Below are 17,416 nucleotides of genomic sequence, written 5' to 3' on the forward strand. Positions count from 1 at the left end.
ATTCAGGAACTAAAATGCACTGCACATTCTTTCCACTAAATCCATCTCCTCTACTTTAAAAAGTGAAAGTCTACTATGGTAATATATGCTCATTAAGAACCAACCGACCACTCATTGAATTACAGATCGACCAACACAACTCGGATGTCATAATTTTTAATGAAACATTTCTAACTAAGAAACAAAACCACAAATTAAAAATCACACACTCTACCGCTCCGAGCGCCCTAACAGGGGCCGTGGAGGGGTATCAATCAGTGTACACAAATCAATTCCATCAAAAATACACTATCACCAACTGCAAGAATATCAAACAGAAAGCTTAAATAATTGAGGTAATTATTGGCAATCAAAACATCGCAATAGCTACCATCTACGCTCCTCCAGGATCACCTCCACCTAACGAATTTGTAGAATATATTAATCAAAATTTTTCAAGCTATTTAATTATGGTAGACTTTAACGTTACATCATATGATAGCACTCAAAAAAGAACTTATGAACAAATTCCACATGACACCTGGAGTGTGGACATCCCTTTCCCTCCTCCCACACGACCTATATCTAATAACACCCCTGACATTATAATTCTCTCACCAACATTATCAAATAACAGTGATATGCATATGCTACCACCTATCGGAAGTGAACATATACCGTGTTTACTAACCCTACCAAACCTTCCAACACAACCAACGACCCCCACCAGTACGACAATATAACCGCACTGATTGGTCAGCCTACAGACAAACTATCACAGACATGATCCACAACATTACGACACCGACAAAGCAAGAAGAATTACACAACACAATAAAACAACTTGAAACAGCCTTAACTACTGCAGACCAACTACACATACCCCGCCATACCTCACACCCTTCAAAACCCCCACTCCCACCCTTCAACTACTACAATACTCACATGACCTGTACAAAGCCTACCTGCGAAAAGAGATCCCAACACTCTTCGGGAACATAGAACAACACTACGACACGCACGCTCCTTTATTAAAGCCATAAAACGAAAAGTCTGGAACAACACTTGCACTCACACGTAAATACTGTATTAAAGTGAAACAGGACTCATTTTTAAACTGCGACATTTACCACTACCTATCACAATCACCCGTTTCCTAGCTAACTTTCTCAACCGACATAGAGCTCAAATAACCATCCACAACACCCTATCATATAAACTTCCCTTATTAGCTGGAGTACCATGAGCCCCATGAGCCCCCTATTGTGCGTCCTATACTGTATAGATATCCCTCAACCCTCACCCCCACTCAAACTATATCAATTTGCAGATGACACAGCAATCCTCACTCTTGGAACTAACAACCGCTCCCTCCAATCACGCATACAACCCTACCTCCACCTACTCGAACAATGGCTAAATCTTTGGCAAATCAAAATTAACGTAAACAAAACCCAATTTATAGTTTTTAGAAACAGCGACCGTAGATACCGACCCACTAACAAAATCCACCTCACACTCAATAATCAACCGCTTACAGAAACCTCAACCCTTAAGTACCTAGGTATCACGTTTCAAAACAACCTAAAATGGAATGTACACTTTAACTATATTTATAAAAAGGCATACAACAGGTTTAACCTCTTGCGCTGGTTGAAAGGTCAAACCTGGGGACTAAAAACCACTCAAATAATTAACACATATTGTACTCGGATGATAGGGATCGTAATTTAATCATGATTTGATATTCAAAGGAGAATGTGGTACGCATGTTAAAATGGAGAGAATCGGGTAACAATATTTCTGGCCGAAGGAGTGTGGAAACACAAGCTGACAAGGCGAAGCCGTGAGGATTAGTCTGTCACAATGGCCAGAGTTGCTTCTCGGTAGGGGGCCATTTAATTTACCGACCAGTAGATAAGGATGTTCCCCAAATGTGTTTCGTACAATAAGAGAAAGGCGAACCAGGAACAATGGTACAGGTTACAACATTAGCGCTGCGAAGATGTATTTTTGTCAGTTAGGAGTTTCCCTGATGTCACGCATTCTCGGAACTGGAGAATGGAAAAGGCCAGCGCCCCAGGACAAATGTCCGTCAAGTTGTCACGGAGGAAAATTGAAATAAACCGCTTGCTCTAATCCAATCACAATATTCATTTGGCCAGCCAGAAATACCATCTTGAAATATATGAAATGAAATATCAGTTATTTCCGAAAGTAATCATTAATCAAATTTTTCAATTATATGAACCAAATTAAGAAACTTTTTAGATGTCATGCGTGGAAGAATAAGAAATAATAAGATGCATTTTTAATAAATTGAAGACTGAAATTCCTGGAACCGGGGCATCTCGAACGCTATTGGCCGAAAGGTGACTACGTTGTGAGAGACGCCACCGAACCCGCGAAATATTGAGGTGCGATATCTGCTAATATCTCCGAAATCTGCGATCGTTAGGAGATCATATTAAACCAAGTGTATGTTCCAGATGAGGGGATTATTTTGGTATTAATTATAACTTCCAGTTCGGACTGCCAGTGCCGATTTGAGAAAACTAACTCCCTCTCTCCAAGGTGTGACGTCAGTTAATCCACCAGTAAGACCCTCCATCAATAAATACGAGTGAAAGGAAGGAACCATACTCTCAATTGTACTTGGAGCTCAGTCTTTGCTGAGCTGAGCTAGTGAGTAGACGTGCGTGGAACGGTCCGGAAGTGCAGGAAAAGCAGTATGGGCGTAACAGTGCAGCAGTATAGGAGTGTGATAAGGCGATGGCACAATCGGGTAAAGTGAATCAAGACGGAATGTAAATTAGAAGTTAATAAAGGAATGGGACTGACAGAACTGTTGATGGCGGCAGCTATAGTGGCTACTTTATTAGTCATCGGAGGCGTCGAGATGAACCCAGGCCCATTGACATGGGAGGACATGAAGAAAATCAAGGAAGTTGTCTGCGATGCTTCTCAGGCTGATCAGACCAAAGAAATGCTCGAAGCACAGTCCCAACAAATCAACGATATGAAGGACAGCATAACCAAGGATCTAACAGAAATAAAGGCGAAGATAAGAGAAGACAAGGAAAAAAGAGCTATAATAAATCAGAGGATAAAGCCGCCAGAGGAACAAGTACAGGTACTTCAATGGCGAGATAGCAGAAGAACGGAGGAGGAGAAGAGAAGAAATATTATTTACGGACTGGATGAAACGGAAGGAGAATCTAAGATGGAATTGATGAACTCAGTCCTTAAGCTAACGAGAGAGAAATTAGGCATTGATTGTACTGAAAGGGAGATGGATAATTTGTATAGGATAGGAAAGAATAGGGGAAGAAGACCTGTTAGAATTAAGTTTGTTTCCTTATTAATGGCAAGCCAAATTTCGAATAGTGCGAAGAACATGAAGGGCAGCAGAGTTTGGATAAAAAGGGATATGGACAGAAAAAGCCTCCAAGAGCAAAGAGTTATTCAATTCCATTTACGACAAGCAAGAAAATCGAATCTATGGGCATTTATAAGAGGAAACCGCTTGCATGTGATAGGAGATACCTGGGCGAGAGCGTGGACGGTCAGTGATCTGGGTGATATGTTCAAAGAACGAAGTAAGCAGTTTGGGTCATCAGCGGAAGTGCATGGTGAAGGGGTGATGAGACAAGGCATTCCAGAGTACTCGGAGCTCGAACGAAGTGACTTGTATTCTGTCAGGTTGTTGTGTCCCAGTCACCCGCGTGTCGAGTAAAGTTTAGATCAAGCCAGGTCGTGTTACGGTCTGAGCCTACGATTTGTATATTGTAAATTCAAGTGAAGATGTAATAATAACAGAGAGTAATAAGCTATCTTCTTTTAAAGTAACAGTGAAAGTACTGTAGGTATATTAAACTGTGTGACGGATAGTAAATGGAAGTCGGAGTAAATAATTGAGCCTGTACTGTAGGTTGCTGAGATAAACCGCCGTCAATATGAACACATCAAGAGTGCGGCTTGATAATAAATCGGACGTGCCGTGTCGGAGATCGTGAACGGGCCGGGCGATTTAATCGACACTCCGTCGTTTTGTGTCCAGTCCTTTGGGTCTTATTGGGTGTTATTATATGTTAAAGTTAAAATATCAATGTGTCAGTGTTTACATATTAAAATACCAAATCAGTGTTGTAATGGCGGAACGCCGTGTAATCAAATGTGAATGTGAAATGAAACCAGCCATTATGGAAGAATAAGACGGATGAGGGCCGAATGGGCCTCTCGTCCGCAATGCCGACCAAGGATACCAACCAAAGATGAGTACTAATATGTAAATTTATTTGGGGATGTTGCCATGATTAGGGGGGGGCAGTATTATTTTTGATTTATTACTTCATGTAACAAATGGATCGCTTCCCGAGTCCATTCTAAATTTAGGATAAACGGACGGAATTAAACTGTAGTATTTTAAATGTCGGGTCAGATAATACATTTACTTTGTTGTACATATTTTATCGTAGGTGTGGGGTAGTGATTTAAGTCATGCATGTATTATGATATTAATCTAGTCGAGCTTTTCTCGATATTAATTTTGTGTTTAGCGTTCGAACTGACCCAGAGTTTGCTTTTTTTATGTCAGTCATTTGACGACGATTTGTGTGATAATTTCTATGGAAAATCCAGCCACTTGCCACTGTTTTCCGTTGTGTTAAAATTCCTTTTCTTGTTTTTTATAAATTTACGTGGACAAATTTTGTAGGGAATATCACGAACTAATAATAACAATAATAATAATAATTTGTGAAATATAGTTCGAATGTGAACAGTGATAAACATTTAAATTTAAATGGATAATATTTTAAGTTAAACGGGAATCGTTCATGACAGAATAGTTTTTCTAATTGGACTTAAAATATGTGATAATTAAAAATTGTGAAATAATAATTATGAGTAATATTACCGGTGCTAACAAACCCTAAATGCTAGTAAACGTGGTGTTTAAATTACGGCTCTAATATTTTATAAATAAATGCCATATATTTAATTTGGAAGTATTAGCAGGACCACGTAGGCCTAATAATTACGTAATCATTATTGTCGTATTTAGGCGAATATAAATTCAGGCCTTTGCGATTATTTGTGGAGAATGACCTCAGAAGTAAATCACATGTGAAGAGAGACGAAGTAAAAATCATGCAGTCAGGATATAAATACACTGACTGACAGAGCAAATGCAACACCAAGAAGGAGTGGTCAGAACTTTATGCCAATTGCAGGGTAGACTGACGTCACTGAGGTATGCTCATGATGTGAAATGCGCCGCTGTGCTGCGCACGTAGCGAACGATAAATGGGACACGGCGTTGGCGAATGGCCCACTTCGTACCGTGATTTATCAGCCGACAGTCATTGTAGAACGTGTTGTCGTGTGCCACAGGACACGTGTATAGCTAAGAATGCCAGGCCGCCGTCAACGGAGGCATTTCCAGCAGACAGACGACTTTACGAGGTGTATGGTGATCGGGCTGAGAAGGGCAGGTTGGTCGCTTCGTCAAATCGCAGCCGATACCCATAGGGATGTGTCCACGGTGCAGCGCCTGTGGCGAAGATGGTTGGCGCAGGGACATGTGGCACGCGCGAGGGGTCCAGGCGCAGCCCGAGTGACGTCAGCACGCGAGGATCGGCGCATCCGCCGCCAGGCGGTGGCAGCCCCGCACGCCACGTCAACCGCTGTTCCAATATCGACCAGAACAATTTCCCGTCGATTGGTTGAAGGAGGCCTGCACTCCCGGCGTCCGCTCAGAAGACTACCATTGACTCCACAGCATAGACGTGCACGCCTGGCATGGTGCCGGGCTAGAGCGACTTGGATGAGGGAATGGCGGAACGTCGTGTTCTCCGATGAGTCACGCTTCTGTTCTGTCAGTGATAGTCACCGCAGACGAGTGTGGCGTTGGCGTGGAGAAAGGTCAAATCCGGCAGTAACTGTGGAGCGCCCTACCGCTAGACAACGCGGCATCATGGTTTGGGGCGCTATTGCGTATGATTCCACGTCACCTCTAGTGCGTATTCAAGACACGTTAAATGCCCACCGCTACGTGCAGCATGTGCTGCGGCCGGTGGCACTCCCGTACCTTCAGGGGCTGCCCAATGCTCTGTTTCAGCAGGATAATGCCCGCCCACACACTGCTCGCATCTTCCAACAGGCTCTACGAGGTGTACAGATACTTCCGTGGCCAGCGTACTCTCCGGATCTCTCACCAATCGAACACGTGTGGGATCTCATTGGACGCCGTTTGCAAACTCTGCCCCAGCCTCGTACGGACGACCAACTGTGGCAAATGGTTGACAGTGAATGGAGAACCATCCCTCAGGACACCATCCGCACTCTTATTGACTCTGTACCTCGACGTGTTTCTGCGTGCATCGCCGCTCGCGGTGGTCCTACATCCTACTGAGTCGATGCCGTGCGCATTGTGTAACCTGCATATCGGTTTGAAATAAACATCAATTATTCGTCCGTGCCGTCTCTGTTTTTTCCCCAACTTTCATCCCTTTCGAACCACTCCTCCTTGGTGTTGCATTGTCACTGTCAGTCAGTGTATTTATGTATTGCCAAACTTATAATGAATATTTAATGATGACAATCTCTTGTTCAGAACGGAAGTTCCCCTCACTGCCATATTTATTTATGTATTGCCATACTTATAATGAATATCTAATTATAGCACTCTTTTGTTCAGAACGGGAGTTCCCCTTACTGCCACCAGGCAGTGCTAACTCTGCGAGCGGTTCGTCCCGCCGATGCTGGAGAGTACATGTTCGTGGTGAGATCTCCAAGAGGACTAGCAGAAGGTAGTGTAATGGTGAACGTGACAACAGCGAGTGGTTTCTCCGTGACGGACGCTAGAGGTCAGCACCTGACACCGACCGCCATCTTGTACATCGTCACCATATTGAGTTTTCTAGCAACTTATCAACAATAACTGCTAGTGATGTTTGAGACGGAATACTGATTTTTTATTATTTTCTAATGTATTAAGTTATAGGTTTTGGAATGCCTCGAGAGTCAAATCAAGGCTACGTGATTGTTCGACAAATGAGCTTTCTACAGTAGGTACTAGTCTACAAGTCTCACAACATGTTTGTTGTTTGATGTATATACAGGATGGTAATGTGAAACGGATGTATGTGCGTTAGAGGGTTGGTCATACTGATGAATAATTTGAAAACATTAATTCGATATCTCGCGCCGTTATTATTTTATTACCTTCTGAAATTAGCAATGTAGCTCCATTATTTATTTATTTATTTATTTATTTATTTATTTATTTATTTATTTATTTATTTATTGGGGCCATCGAGGATCACGTTAAATCTTGTTACATTTTGCTGTGAACTTTTTTTAGCCCAGAATTCCCTCATTCTTTCTGTATGGGCCTGCTTGCTTTCCGCTGTCCAGGAGCACCGTGTCTTCTTTTCGGTTGTTCGTCTCGGTTTATCCAGTTCGTCACTATCTCTTTTTCGGAAGAGACCTCTGTCAAAGGCACCTTCTGGTTTGATCTGTAGCACTCGAAGGTCTTCTTTTGTACCTATTTCAAAACCAAGGCAACGTGGTTTTAGGTTTGGAATCAATTAAGTGAGAGATCTGTTTGGTCAACTTGTTTCTGTCCATTCGTTTGAGGTAACCATAATCTCATGCCCTTCTTTTGCTGATCGTGTCTGTAATTTTCTCTATTTTGTTATAGATTTCCTTGCTGGATTTTTTGTTTTTTCTTTGTGGATGCCATTTCTCTACTTCGATCCCATGATTCCTCAAATTATGCTGCGCTCCTTTTTCTTCAGTTCTTCGAGGAGTCCTTTAATGGTATTTAGGGATAGGGTTTCGACTGTATACATAACGACTGGCTTCAGAAACGTTTAATAGTGACGTATTTTAGCGTTTTGGGAAAGGCATTCTTAGTTATAGATCGTTTGTGACGTTTGATAGGCTATTTCAAGTTTGCATATTCGTTCCCTCAGCGCTTCCTTGACCAGTCCATTTTACATGATTAGAGCCCGGATTTTTATGCGTTAATAGGTTAGAATGCAAAGTTTCTAAAGCGAGCAGCAATTATAGTCTACCTTCACAACGATTAAGCTATGGGGTTTGCATAAACATTAGGGGTACGGCCCATCAGAACTCCTATAATTTATGTTGCTCTTGCTACGTTATGGAAAAGCGGGTGGCCGACACTTCAAATTAACCAAATTTAGTTTGCAATCTAACCTGTTACGGCATGAAAATCCGGGCTTTGTTCATGATGATCTCACCAAGATACTTAAAATTTTCTACTCGCCTGATGTCCCCGTATATCCTCCGAAGTTTTGCTGATGCGTCTTTTATGTTAGTCATTATTCTGCACGCCAGTTTGTTCGGCGATTTCCTGCAACAGTTCGATTTGAATCCTAGCGGTTTCTATGTCGTTCTACATTATTATTATTATTATTATTATTATTATTATTATTATTATTATTATTATTATTATTATTATTATTATTGCCACCACCAGCCAATTTGTCACCGGCCGCCGTTGCGCATAACCAAGGTGAGTTCACACTCAGTTACGATCTGTTTTGCCTAGACGTTTACAAATGCCTCACGCCCTCTCATGCTGGAACCTGGACCATACGACTAAAGCCACATGTGCCTGATTTCAAGCGGAATTGCTGTGTGTTTTTCACGCATCTGGACGACGGGGCTCGTGACCACACTTGCGACCGGGCGAGTTGGCCATGCATTAAAGGGCGCGCGGCTGTGAGCTTACATCCGGGAGATAGCGGATTCGATTCGCACTGTCGGCAGCCCTAAAGATAGTTTTTCGTGGTCTCCCTTTTTCACACCGGGCGAATGCTGGTGCTGTACCTTAATTAACGCCACGGTCCTAGCCCTTTCATATCGGATCGTCGCCATAAGACCTATCTGTGTCGGTGCGGCGTAAAGAAAAGTGTAAAATTTGCTACACCTGCGTGTTTGCACGGCGTGATTTTAATAGTGTGCCATTCCTCTGCATATGGAAGAAATTCCATTAAATAATACTCCGTTGTTGCGCTATGTGCTGCATTGGTTGGTCGTCGTTGTTAAAGAAAATATTGAATCCTCTCTATCATAAGTGACATGTCATCAAGTGGACAATTTGTGCTCCTACACAATGAACTAAAAGGCAACCAAGAGAAATTTTTGAGTATTACAGAATTTCCGTGAACGCATTCGAAATGCTTCTGTTTATTGAAAAATGCTCTCAGCAAAAGAAACACAACGTGTCCCCGAAGCACAGCGCCCGTTACTGATAACCACGCATCTTTCTTCATGTCTCTGTTTTTGAATTCTTGGTCCTTTGTATCGTAAATGCACGGGTACTTTTGTATCTTCAAAATTATTAATTCACTGTCTAATTCCATTTTGCGAAGTGCAAGTATAAAACGAACGCAGATGGACCACGCGCAGTATTCAGCACAATACTGCAGCGTCTTCATTCCGCAAGTGTGGCCAGTTCCGTCCAAATTAATGCTGTGCACTTTTGACGCGAGATTTCACGCAGTAACGCAGCGTGAAATCACGCATGTGTGTTCAGGCACTGGACGGGAAAACACGCAAACAAAATGGAGCTTGGCCCATTCTCCAGCGGGCAACCTTGAAGACGCGCCTTGTATCGCGTACTGCGACGGGAAATCACACAAGTATAGCCCTAGCCTATGGCTCACATTTCGCTTCTTGTACGGGTGTGGTAAACACATCTATTTAACAATCTGCTAGCTCTATTTCGAGTTCAGGTGGAATCTATTATTTAAAACTTAATACTTTTGAAAATTACTGCATTGTGAATAAAATCGAGTGAAAGAAGGTCATAATTATCATTGTGCTCGATAATCCGTGAATTTATCGGTGTGTGAAAATAAAATACGTTTATACTCGCATTTAAAGAAGATAAAGTAGGTAATGTGGATATAATTTTATGAAAGAAAGGCCTAATGAAAGATGAATAATATTAATTTGCATGTTTCTATGAAGATATACATCTAATAAACGATAATCAGAAATTAAGTGTTTATTTAATATATCCTCTGTATCCACTTCCCAACTCCCACCCCACCTTCTACAATGCTTATTTTTTCAGGTGAGTCACACGTTTAAAACCTGCCAGGTGGCCATGATTGTCAAGCCCTCTGTGGTCGGATATCGTAGACAGTCGGTTAGAGTCCCGTTGTTCGCCATCAGGGTAGGAGAGGTGGTGGCAGTGGCGGCCGGTGGACTCTCAGGTTGGGAGAGTAGCCACAGTACTTTCTCCCATAACACTCTCTTTGCTGCTGTCCAGTATCACATTCTTCAAGACTTCCCCGCGCAAACAAACTAATTCACTGATGCCAACCCCGCACAAAACGAGGGATGCAAGCCAGAGGCCAAATTTGAATCAAAATTCCTGGTTTAAAATGTTACATTTGAATAGAATTATTATTATTATTATTATTATTATTATTATTATTATTATTATTATTATTATTATTATTATTATTATTAAAATATAAATAATATTCAAACAAGGTCATAAACTATTATTTAATTGTATTGTATGGGACCATGGAGAAAATTTGGCTGCCGCATTCTCGTATAGGGGTTTGTGAGGACATTCTTTACTGCTACACTGCTACGGACTCTGCCCAAAAGAAAGCCTCTTCCCGCACCCTTCCTTCTCCCGAAACCGTCCACCCAGCGCGCTTCCCCTTACATCTCAACCCCCTCACCCACGCTATATCCTTGGACGGATGCTCGAGAGTCCGTTCCTTATCTTCAACCTGAAAACATTCAACAATAACGCGCTGAAAGTCAGCCAGTCACCTAAGTTTGATATTGCGGAACAGTCTTCCTTATTGATAAGAACTTACTGTTTGTAATGACATGCAATTTTCTCACCATTATTCGATTCCAAGTTTGACTTCAAATGTCGATAGAAAATAAAAGAACCTTTTCGTTCTCTAGGGAGGACACCGTCCGGTACTCGGGCCGGCCGCTACTGGGTGACATCTAATCACTAGGCTGTTTGACAAAGCATGGATTAAATTCCCAACTACCCCGCGGTGTTTATATGAAATGAGAATATGTGACGCTGTTGATGGTGATTCGTCCGTCGAATGGAGACGTTAACCACTGAGCAGAGCCCTTGGTGTTACTCCATAGGAATAGGCTGCGTGTGGACAACGAGTTTCACCCTCTCCCTACCTCATAATCATTTCATGCCTAGACGAGAAAGTCCTTCATGAGTGTCAAATACACTCATGTTCATTAAAAACAGAACACCTTGAAAGACTAGAGATAGGAAGTTCACATTCACAGGACATGTTCAATAGTATGTTCTGCAGAAACGATTAACATTTCACTCACCTATGTTCAGCAAGTGTCCTGTTGCCTAGTAGGCATTGGGTCCTCCATGTACACTAATAACTTGTTCCATGCGTGATAGCATCGACGCGCATAAGGCGTGAATGGCGTCCTGGTTGCTGCATTCACGTGGTTCCACAGTTGGTGGTTGGCATTGGGTCAAAATCTGACGCTGATGCCTGCAAGGGAGGAAGGTGTTGAAAATATCAGGTGAATTAATTCTGATCCATAGAGAGGAAGAACACCGAAGTTTACTTTTGGTGAATGAATATTGTTACCAATAAAACACCATTTGTTTCATAGCACTAATTTGTTTCAGGATGACACAATAAATTAACGCACACTTAATTCTATTGAACCATGAATGACCGCATCAATGAGGATATTTAGTGAGTTAGAGATGAAAATCAATAATAAATGTTAATGCCAAGTCAGGCGGCACGTACAGTTTTAGTCCGCAATCAGAGATAGCGCGACAATGCGCGTTGATTGTGTACCGGGCGGTACACCTCCACGCCGCTAGTTCAAATATTGCGCCAGTTGAAACTCTTCTACAGGAGAAAGCCTGAACTTTAACAAACTGTATTAACTCAACAGTTTCTCCGAAGATAGTTCTGTGTGAATTTTGATGTGTTTTTGTTTGTATTTGATCAATAAGTGTGGACGTTCTCTACCAGATGTCTCTACTAAAAACTATGATTACGCACTCTGGTGCGAAGGAATGAACTTTCTTGAAGAAATTTAGTATTCATAAGTTTTGTTTTTTACTATATTTTGTTCTGTTATCTTTGGGTTGGCAACATTAATCCTTTCTATCCGCCTGTTTTGAATTTAGCCAATCCCAAATTTCTTTAATTTATTTCCAACCAATCATGTATGTCTTCTTCGACATAGATATGTTGCTCTAAGCTATCCAATAAAAGCGAAAGGGTGTGTCTACTCATTCCTGAAAGGTGTCGAATTTTCCACGAGGGTATAAAAACTGCTGATTTTCTTGTCTCGGTGCCACTAGTATAACATCTAACTCAGTGTGTGAATATGTAGCAGGGGGCGGGAAGCGCCTCGTTCTTCAAGCAGCAGTTCTTCTACAAGGTAATGGCCCGTTAACATCTTTCGTTCTTGCTAGTTCAGCAGTTTAACTCTCGGGGAGGGTTCGAAACCTTTAGTATGTAGCCTACCTTTTTAAAATGTAAATTCCCTTTCTGTCTATGTAAAATCTATAAATTTCTTTTACTGTAAAGTGGGGATAGAGTGTGCTTTACCCTCTCGAACTCCCCTTCATTTTGAAATGGAGGTGACTACGTTTCCATAACCGTTTCTTCTCTTCCTTAAAATATATTAAAGTTTTCTCATACGGGTCACCTCCTTAGCTTGGGATTAGCCCCTGTGTTTCGGCCTAGAGCCACTTAGGTTTTAAAAGTGTATTTAGGAGTGCAAGTTCACGCCTCCAATCCCTTCTGTACTTTGGGCCAGTAACTTAACCTGATATTTTGTTTTCTTATTGTGAAGGTCCAGTAGATTGGGTACGAGGTACCCCTGTGCCATTATATGTGTGCCTTGAGGGCAGTTAGTGTAAAGTCAGTTTATGGCCTCTTAAATAGGCTTGAAGACTTTGAGAGCGCATCTGCTCTTTCTTGTGTGTGAAAGGTGCCTCTGGGAGGCTTGAGTTAATAGTTGGGAGCAAGGGCTCCATGCATTTAGGGGTTTTCTGCCCTTTAGCAATTGTGGTGGTGAGCTGAGAGCTCAGAAATTAATCTTGGGGCTCGAAGCCCAAATCTTGTAACGAACTGTAATTTGTTAATTTGTTGATCTGCTACTTGGTACTGTACCAGTAAAAGAGCCCGACTCTCAGATTAAATTTTAAAGTAGCATGAAATAGAGTTCTCAGGGCGAAAAATTGGATTAATTGTAGCTAGGGCTCGGTACAGGAGGTAGGGTCCTATCTACAGAAAAACTTAGACTCTGATTGTATAAGAGTTTATTCAAATAAGTCATGAATTTGCTCATCACCTCTAAGTAGAAATGGACTGTCTTCCTCGTATTCCAATAGTATGGCTCGGGTTCTCCAGCTCACCAAGCCAAGCTGGTTGAAGCACGTTCCAGAAGACTCCAGGGATTCCGGGGACTCCAGATACTCCAGACAGAGGCAGCTGGACTGTCTGGATTGACGGCCAGTAGAGATGTCTCGAACTCTGAGGCCCGGGTTGAACCCCGATGATCCAGGCGAGGTTGTAGATAGTCATGTACTACCTCAGCCCAATAAGACTGAGAGGATTGATGTTCCCAAGGTCACTAGTAGCACTGAGTCCATGAATACCTTGGATGATCAACTTATAAGCAGAGATCTTGATAATTGTACATCAAGATTTCCAACTCTCCTAAAATGATATGAGTGGTATTACTAATTTTAGAGTTCATCACTAGGAAAATCTTCGTCTCTGAATAACGTTTGGCAACGAAAAATACAAGTCCCTTCGTGTGAAATTATAGTTAAACTCAAAGTTCATTACTGGCGAAGGTGCAAGTCTTTGCCTAAACTCGAACGAAAAAACACAAGTCCATTCACTTCGAAGTCTGAATATATTTAAAGTTAATCACTGGTGAAATTCATAGTGTCTTTGAGTGACCACTGACGAAAACACAAGTCCATTCACATAAATAAATTCACTGACGAAATTTATAAGTCTTTTAAACCAACACTGGCAAATGTACACGTCTTTGAGTAAATGCAAATGAAATCCTAACTTTGTTCAAAGCCGTTGGAAAGTTAAAGTTCATCACTAGCAATGTTAATCAATCACTGTCTATTAGAAGAATGAGTTCCTCAACAGTTGCAAATATTCCACGTAAATAACACAAGTCCATTTTACGAACACTTAGAAAATTTCCAATCTCGAATACTCGTAAATAATACAAGTCCATTCAATGATCACGTAGAAAAGTTCTGATCTCGAACACATGAAAATAATACAAGTCCATTCAGTGAACACTTAGAAAAATTCCAGCTTCGAAGGCACGTAAATAATACAAGTCCATTTAGTGAACACTTAGAAAAATTCCAGCTTCGAAGACACGTAAATAATACAGGTCCATTTAGTGAACACTTAGAAAAATTCCAGCTTCGAAGAAACGTAAATAATACAAGTCCAAACACTTAGAAAAGTTTCAGTCTTGAAGGCACGTAAATAATACAAGTCCATTCAAATAACACTTAGAAGAATTCTGGTCTCGAACCCATGTAAATAATACAAGTCCATTTCACGAACACTTAGAAAATTTTCTGCAACACTCGAAGTCTTATGAGTCCACTTATAGTACCCCGAAGAATCGTCTTCCCACACTTGTATAATGACAGAGTTCCACGATGATAGTAGCAGCAAGAGTGTCCCCGCTGACTACTCAGCTGAGACTGTGTGAATAGGCTACAGTAGGTCCTCTTTTTATTCAATCCGGGATGTCTACGTCATAATACGGTTTGATTTAATATCTCCCGAATCCCTCGATGGATTTGCTTCAAACTCGAGCATTGGGACGTTTAGGTGATCCCAAACAAGATGACATATCGCTCGATTCGCTAGCACAATTATTATAGAAATTTCCAAATTTTCTCCATCGAACTCTCTAGAACAAGTGACGTGAAATCCAGAAAATACCAGTCAAGGCTGGTAACACGTGTTGAGACGAGCGGGCGGTCTAGCTAGCCCCTGTGGCTACGTCACAGCTCACAGTCGTCACACACTCGCTAGCTGGTCCTCGCTGCTGGTAAACAAACCAGGCGCGCTCGGAACATTGCGCGTGGTAAATAAACGTAACTTATGCTCAAAAAAATACTTATGTACAGGTCGTAACCGGTACAGTACCTGTTATACTCTGTTATTTGTTGATTTTGAAAAGAAAATATAACCTTTATTAAAGTTTTAAATTAACTTTAATTTTGTAGTTGAGACCTATTCCAGCCCGCACCTGCTTTCATCTCTGCTGATCCACTAAAACACGGTAACAGTTTGCAATACCTTTTTATCGTTATCAACAGATAAGTGCAAAGAACTAACTTCCAGCGTTGTGAGGGACATCCTATTATACTGATGACAGCCAACACCTTTGTTGTCCCAGCCCAGCCACCGAACTCCGACACTGACCCAATTCCAACTGACTGTCCGCGGCTAGCCTTTTTTTATAGCTCGGATATGAATCAGTGAACAACACAGCAACAAAATCTTCAATAACAACCGCTGTTCAGTACTTGAATATTAGAACACACACATAAATAAATAGATGACTTCTCTTTAACAATGATAAGCTGCCGGGGATTCACAGCGTAACGGATTACGCGTTGCATGTACCGGAGCAACTCAGAAGGAAAATAAAGGAAGGAAACAAAACGAAGGCTGGTGCTGCCATTGTGTTTCCTCCCTGCGAATGTATTTATGAAATAGGAAATCTTCAGTAGTTATTTTAATAAGTCACGGGCAAAAGCATGCCTCATCCATTTTCTTTCTTTCATAATACAATATAAAGTACATTATAATATTCCTTAATCATGATGAATTATAAGTGACTATGAGGGGTTGTGTTCACTCCTTGTAACTCCATAACAGCAATACTGTTTTCTTAACATGGAATGAGCTATAGGAGTGGGAAGGAAGCGACCGTAGCCTTAATTAAGGTACAGCCTAGTGTGAAAATGTGAAACCACGGTAAACCATATTCAGGGCTGCCGACACCGGGGTTCGAACTCACTATCTCCCGAATGGAAGCTAACCGCTACGTGTCACAAACTTCGCAGCCACTCGTTCGGTACGTCAAGAAGTGCATACAGCCATAAAACTAGATCAAATCGACCTCAAGTGCCGACCCCGGAGTGCACTGAGTGCCTTCCACACAGTTAAGGAGCACTACATTTACGAAAATATATCGACAAAGCTAAACAATGAAAAATGACAGGCGTGTACAGGGAAACTTACTATCAGAAAATTAGATTCCTATGCAAATATATTTTAAGTGAGGGGTTCCTAGAGAAGAAGCCAAAAATTCACACCATAGTATTATTACTAGAGGACCCGAGCTGCTTCGCAGCATTCGTTATAAACAGGTCAGATAACTCGTCTTAATACACTTAAGAAAATGGAAATTGCAACACCATGAAGGCAGTGGTCGTTTATGTTGATTTTCAAGATACGAAACGATGCCATGTAGGTATGAAAACGATCAAAGTTTCAGACCCATTGGATTGTTGCTACAGGTCTCCCCACGTGATTGGTCACAGAGGAATCAACTCCAGTATACGAACTCTGGTGTAGCGTAGTTGACTTGCAGTTTGTGCAGTGAAGTGTTCCCCGTCAAACATGCCTCGACGACAGAGAAGAGCACGCTATCAACAACTGTCGCCGTTTGAGAGGGCTCGGATAATTGGGCTGTGTGAGGCTGGATTATCGTTAAGGACTGTCGCTGCACGTGTTGACCGACAGGCATCTACGATACAACGTGTATGGCAGCAGTGGTCAAATGAAGGTACCCACACACGTAGACCTGGCACAGGCCCAGCGCGACAGACAACTGTGAGAGAGGATCGCCGCATCATTCGGATGGCCCGGATGGGACCCCATGCAACAGCAGCGCAAATTCGAGCAGCTGTGGCACCCCATGTTACACAACAAAAAGTTGGAAATTGCCTGCGTGCAGCTGGCTTACGTGCCCGTGCCCCTGCAGAAGGTGTTCCATTGACCCCACAAGAGCGACGTGTTCCATTGACCCCACAACAGCTACGTGTAAGGCTCCCCTGGTGTCGAGAAAGATCGACGTGGGTCGACGAATGGCATAAGGTCGTCTTTAGTGATAAATCGCCCTTCTGTCTTGCCCGCAGTGATCGCCGGAATCGTGTGCGCCGACGTACCGGGGGGAAGGGCCGCCCAGATCTTATTGTTGAGAGGCACACAGGACCAACACCAAGCATTATGGTCTCTGGAGTTATTGGCTTTAATATTAAATCACAATTAGTGCTTGTTGAGTGCACTATGACTTCTCGACAGTACGTTGATAGGGTACTCAATCCAGTGGTTGTCCC

The 17,416-nt window shown here is 42.0% G+C and overlaps 1 protein-coding gene across 1 annotated transcript in view; it reads left to right on the forward strand.

Moving 5' to 3' along the window:
- LOC136885355 (nephrin-like) overlaps window positions 1-6,926 on the forward strand; it is a 424,800-nt gene extending 417,874 nt beyond the window's left edge. The window contains exon 9 of the mRNA XM_068230401.1: window positions 6,680-6,926. Coding sequence (XP_068086502.1) covers window positions 6,680-6,922 — 243 coding nt within the window. The 3' untranslated portion in view covers window positions 6,923-6,926. The remainder of the gene's footprint in view (window positions 1-6,679) is intronic.
- The last annotated feature ends 10,490 nt before the right edge of the window (window positions 6,927-17,416 follow it).

The sequence above is a fragment of the Anabrus simplex genome, chromosome 14 (assembly GCF_040414725.1).
Source record: "Anabrus simplex isolate iqAnaSimp1 chromosome 14, ASM4041472v1, whole genome shotgun sequence".
Classification (NCBI taxonomy): domain Eukaryota; kingdom Metazoa; phylum Arthropoda; class Insecta; order Orthoptera; family Tettigoniidae; genus Anabrus; species Anabrus simplex.